Raw genomic sequence first — 6,064 nt, 5'->3', positions numbered from 1 at the left:
AGATCACAGTGACAGGGGCCGTGCCAGGAACCTTCTGCTGGTACCAGCCATAGCTGTTGGTGGTCCCCGAGCAGGTGATCTGGACGTTTTGTCCCAGGTTCACTGACACTGAGGACGGCTCAGTCAGTGCTGCCTGGACCAGGGAACCTGGAGAGGGAGAGGAGAGAGGGGACAAGAGGGGAGTCAGCCTGTGTCCCTCAAGCACAGCTCTGCAGGCAGTGGATGGGATCAGAGCCCTTGTGCCCAAAGCTTCTACTGGCACAGAAGGACCACAGCTCCACACACAGAGCCCAAGACCTGGGCCCTGGGGTCCTCTGAGGGAAGTCAGAAGCAATAGCAGGACTGAATCTCCATTTCCATATAGATGGGGACAGCCTTGCTCAGCTCTAAGGGAGAAAGGAGAAAAACACCACCCATTTTTAACTCTTCATGACCTCACTTCCCCACCTTTCTGTGTCACTACAACAGCATCACTGCTGCTGTCCCAGCTAGCACAGAAATAGACAGCCTCGTCGTCGGCTTGGACCCCAGTGATGGTTAACGTGCCCGTGGAGCCAGACAAGGATCCGGAGAATCGTGAAGGGATGCCTGAGGGTCTCTGGTTATTGTTGTAGATCACAGTGACAGGGGCCGTGCCAGGAACCTTCTGCTGGTACCAGCCATAGCTGCCGCTACCCCCCGTGCAGGTGATCTGGACGGTTTCTCCCAGCTTCGCTGACACCGAGGACGGCTGAGTCAGCGCTGCCTGGACCAGGGAACCTGGAGAGGGAGAGAAGAGAAACGAGAAGAAGGGGTCAGTCAGTGTCCCACGAGCACAGGCCTCCACGGGCAGCGAGATCTGGATGAGACCCCTGTGCCCGAAGGCCCAGGCTGTGTGCAGCGAGTCTAGTCACGGCACCTGAGCTGTGGGCGAGCACCGCGAGGAGGAGAGGGGCCCAGGCCATGGTGCACTCCCACCAGCTCTGCGTCCCCACGCCGATGGGGTTGTGCTGTGGATCCAAACTGCCTTTTAAGCCCCTGCACGCCCAGGCACAGCCCCTCCATGCTAATGCTGTCCCCAGCGTTCCCTGGCAGCCCCTGCCCAGCGCTCCCCTTGCCCACAGCGGGCACGGCTCCACGGTTTTTATCTCACTTCACGTGACTCGGTGTCGGGGTCACCCTGACCAGCACTAATGCTGCTGTCAAAGTTCCCACAGTAACAGACACCCTCGTCGTCGGCTTGGACCCCAGTGATGGTTAATGTGGCCGTGGAGCCAGACTTGGATCCAGAGAATCGCGAAGGGATGTCCGAGGGTCTCTTGGTGTTTTCATAGATCACAGTGACAGGGGCCGTGCCAGGAACCTTCTGCTGGAACCAGGAATAGTAGCCGTTTCTGCTCCCTGAGCAGGTGATCTGTACTTTTTCTCCCGGCTTCACTGACACCGAGGACGGCTGAGTCAGTGCTGCCTGGACCAGGGATCCTGGAGAGGGAGAGGAGAGAAGATGGCAGTGAGCCAATGCTCCACGAACACAGAGCTCCTTGGGCTGCAGGACACGGATGAGAACACTGTGCCCAATGGAGCAGGCCAAGAAGAGTGAATCTGGCCAAGGCACCTTAACTGTGGGCAAGAACCACGTGGAGGAGAGGGGCCCAGCCCATGGTGTGATCCCAACTGCTTGGTGTCAAGAGGGGAGTCAGCCAGGGCCGCATGAGCACAGACCTCCCTAGCCACTGGCCCAGTGCATGGCTCTAGCCCATCAAAGGCACCAAGGTCACTCTGAGCTGATGCTCCCTGGGTCCTGCTCCCACCCCAACACGGCTGCTGAGCTCTGCACCCAGCCAGGGCCCACCCAGTGCCACTTTTATCCCGGGTTTGCTGACAACGAGGATGGCTGAGTCAGTGCTGCCTGGACCAGGGAACCTGGAGAGGGAGAGGAGAGAGGGGAGAAGATGGGGTCAGCCAGTGCTCCATGAACACAGACCTCCTCAGGCAGCACGGCCTGGATGAGACCCCTGTGCCCAAAGCCCACGTCCAGGCGCAGTGAGCCTGGCCAGAGCACCTGAGCTGTGGGCGAGCACCTCGAGGAGGAGATTCGCCCAGGCCATGGTGCAATCCCACCAGCACTGTGCCCCCTCGCCCATGGGGTGGATCCCTGGGCAGGAGGAGAGGCAATGCCAGCGTGCCAGGAGAAGGGACTCTGCACAGCAACCCTGGGGAGAGACCCCAGCCTGACACATCCCAGCACAGAGGCAGCTCTGGCAGAAGCAGGAGGAGTGGATTGTCAGTCGTAAGAGGTGGGGGGTGACAAGGCCACACACTGCATTTTGTAGAGAAAAGCACAACGGTCCCCAGACTCCAAGTGCTCTGGGAAAGGAAAAAGAGTACATACAAAGTTATGTTCAGGCAGGGGAAACAGCTGTTTGGTCAGACGGGAGAAGGGATGTAAACTTTCCTTTGAGTCTGGTGTCTGTCTCTCACTCCCTGTCGCTCATTACGGAACACACCAAAGCCACCGCTGCTGCTGTCGTAGTTCGCACAGTAATAGACAGCCTCGTCCTCGGGTTGGACCCCAGTGATGGTTAACGTGCCCGTGGAGCCAGACTTGGACCCGGAGAACCGCGAAGGGATGCCCGAGGGTCTCTTGGTGTTGTCATAGATCACAGTGACAGGGGCCGTGCCAGGAACCTTCTGCTGGTACCAGCCATAGTAGCTGCTGTCACCCCCCGTGCAGGTGATCTGGACGGTTTCTCCCAGCTTCGCTGACACCGACGACGGCTGAGTCAGCGCTGCCTGGACCAGGGAACCTGGAGAGGGAGAGGAGAGAAACGAGAAGAAGGAGTCAGTCAGTGTCCCACGAGCACAGGCCTCCACGGGCAGCGAGATCTGGATGAGACCCCTGTGCCCAAAGGCCCAGGCTGTGCGCAGCGAGTCTAGTCACGGCACCTGAGCTGTGGGCGAGCACCGCGAGGAGGAGAGGGGCCCAGGCCATGGTGCAATCCCACCAGCTCTGCGTCCCCATGCCGATGGGGTTGTGCTGTGGATCCAAACTGCTTTTTAAGCCCCTGCACGCCCAGGCACAGCCCCTCCATGCTAATGCTGTCCCCAACGTTCCCTGGCAGCCCCTGCCCAGCGCTCCCCTTGCCCACAGCGGGCACGGCTCTGGCCCCACAAAGGCACCAAGGTCACTCTCAGCTGATGCTCCCTGGGTTCCTTCTCCTGCCCCAACATGCCTGCTGAGCTCTCCGGCCTTGCCTTGGCGAGGACAGGAGCTTGTCTCATGCCTACAGCCATGGAGGTACAAGGAAGAACCAAAGGAGACTTTATTTTGTCTCCACGGTTTTTATCTCACTTCATGTGACTCAGTGTCGGGGTCACCCTGACCAGCACTAATGCTGCTGTCAAAGTTCCCACAGTAATACACAGCCTCGTCCTCGGGTCGGACCCCAGTGATGGTTAACGTGGCCGTGGAGCCAGACTTGGATCCGGAGAATCGCAAAGGGATGTCCGAGGGTCTCTTGTCATTACCATAGATCACAGTGACAGGGGCCGTGCCAGGAACCTTCTGCTGGAACCAACCATACCAGTTGCTGCTACCTCCGGAGCAGGTGATCTGGAGATTTTGTCCCAGGTTCACTGACACCGAGGACGGCTGAGTCAGTGCTGCCTGGACCAGGGAACCTGGAGAGGGAGAGGAGAGAGGGGAGAAGATGGGGTCAGCCAGTGCTCCATGAACACAGACCTCCTCAGGCAGCAGGGCCTGGATGAGACCCCTGTGCCCAAAGCCCACGTCCAGGTTTCCTTCTGGTCTTCCACTCAGATCTTTCGCCTTAGCCCCTCTGCCACCAGGCACACGGGAGGGCAGGAGCCTGATCTGCACCGCACCAGGGATGCTGTGTGATAGCAGCAGGCTGGCCTTGCTGGCACCAGGCAGAACGAAAGACATGCCAGAGCCCCGCAGCAGCTGTCTCAGCACAGAAGCAATAGAAGGAAAGTTGCTGCTCCCTTCTCCACTGAGCTTCATCACTCTAACAAGAACGACTGTCCCGTGGCACAGGCTGGGAGCAACGCTGCCTCTTGGCCACCTCAGAAACAGCAGCCATGGGCAAACACACGGGGCGGCTGCCGAAGTCACCCAGCAGAAGGTATCCCCCAAGGGAGCCAGCGCAGCAGAAAACAATTGCAACACAGCTGGTGCCTTGCATGGAAAGACAGCAGATCATTACAGCACAAGGCCACTAGACTCACCAGGGGAACAGCCCCTCCTGTCTGTGACACCCACCCCAGGACCCGGAGATGCTGCTTTCTGAGCCAAGCACAGTCAAGCACTAGCCACCCCCGAGCGCGTCTCCACACCCCCCAGCCACTAGCCCAGGGCAGCGGGGTGGCCGGCAGGCTCTTCAGTGTCCCCTACACAGTCAGTACCTCCTGGCACAGGCTCAGCCACATTACATCCCAGGGATGGCCCTTTCCCTCCCTCTGCAGCACCCAGCCCTGCTCCCAAGGTGTCCCCAAACCAAAGATGTTTGTAAGCGGTTCCTGAAAGAACTGACCCTGCGCATGCTCTGGGTTTGAGAGAAAACAGAGTTCTGAGGCAGAGCCCTGCCTCACTAGACCACTCCAGCCCCGTGCCTCTGGCCTGAGCACACCATGAAGAGGACAAGCCACCACCATCCAGGGATGCGACGCAGCGAGCTGGGCACTTGCTGGACGGCAATGTCCGGTGGTTAGGGAACAGAGCAGGAGAACTGCCAGCCGAGCTCCTCCACTCACAGCTCTGTGGGAAAGGCTCCTCTGGCTCAAATTCCAGCCCTTGGCTTCAGAGAACAGGTATCTGCAGTGAGCAGCAGGGAACAAGCAGAACAAGTCCTTGCCCACAGTTGGCCAGGAGCCTTTGCCTGCCCCAATACTTGCTGCTGAAGCTGCCAGATGTACATAGCCCTGAGCCTTTGCTCCCTCTGCTATTTGAACTGACTCTCCAACTACTGACATGTGTCAGCCCTGGGATTTCTCAATCAGGACCAACTTGGTGAGAGTTCATGGCCAAAATATCCCCTGGTGACTCAGCCGCAAGCTGCAGCTCCTTCCCCTTGTGACCAGGCCAGGTTTGTGGATGGGGAACAGCAAGGGCCAGGGGTCACTGCTTTTTCCTCACTCCTGTTTGATGAAATTAAGTTAAAGGACAGAGACCCTACATGAAGGAAAATGCATTTTCCCCAAATCAAAATGTTCATCCCTGCTCCTAACCCAGCATGTTCCTGGCACCAAAGACCAGAAGACATGGCCATAACACTGCAGTTCGGAGTCCTGCTGATGGCCACATGGGGATCCTACCTGTGTTGACCACAGCAGCAGGCAGTTCACGGCCCCCTGCTGCACCTCAGCTGGCCCCTGCCATGTCCCCAGTGCCCCTAGATTTGGTGAGATCGTAGTCATATGCCAGATCTCACTGCCTGCCTGCAGCAAAGGGTCAAGAGATGGTGAATCTGCAGTGTCACAGCCTGATCTTCACAGCTCACCTGAAGAGGTGTCAGCGCAGGCTGGAGGTACGAGTGCTCCTGAGCAGCCGTCAGCAGACGGACCAGCACTCACCTGTAGAGAAGCAGCAGAGGGCAAGAAACAGGTTGCATGGGAACTTCAGATCGTCCTAAAACACAGGGAAAGGGGCAGCAAACCTCCTCCTTCCTAAACATCAACAGATTCTCTTCAAAGCATAACTTGCTAAGGAAAACGCCTCTAAATCCAGCAGGGACACACAAGACTTTCTTCACCACATCTCCCTCCTTCCAGACTGCATCTATCTTCTGGATCAAATGGAAGCCCTGATGAATATGAGCAAACTGGAAAAAGTTGCAACTGAATTCACCAGTGAATGCTCAAGGGAAAGGGAGCACTAGACTCAGTTGTCCGTAAGTTCCGCAGGAGGATGGCGCAGCTCAGCCTCTGCATTTGGGTCTGCTTTGGAGGAGTGCTCCCACACACCAGGAAAACTCCATCACCTCCTTGGTCTTGCCAAACTAACCTGATCACCTTCTATGACAAAGTCACTCGGCTGCTGGATGAGGGAAAGGCTGTGGATGTGGTC

General features: G+C 57.8%; 1 gene segment (V, D, J or C); it reads right to left on the bottom strand.

Annotated features, from left to right (window-relative positions):
• Positions 1-1,009: 1,009 nt before the first annotated feature.
• Positions 1,010-3,004, bottom strand: LOC138727966 (Ig lambda chain V-1 region-like). The segment is given in 3 exon segments: positions 1,010-1,342; positions 2,668-2,786; positions 2,926-3,004. Coding segments are annotated over 3 exon segments (414 nt in total).
• Positions 3,005-6,064: the final 3,060 nt, after the last annotated feature.

This window comes from Phaenicophaeus curvirostris, chromosome 17, assembly GCF_032191515.1.
Source record: "Phaenicophaeus curvirostris isolate KB17595 chromosome 17, BPBGC_Pcur_1.0, whole genome shotgun sequence".
Lineage (NCBI taxonomy): Eukaryota > Metazoa > Chordata > Aves > Cuculiformes > Cuculidae > Phaenicophaeus > Phaenicophaeus curvirostris.
The sequence above is the reverse complement of the archived record's forward strand: the minus strand, read 5'-3'. Positions and strand labels throughout refer to the sequence as shown.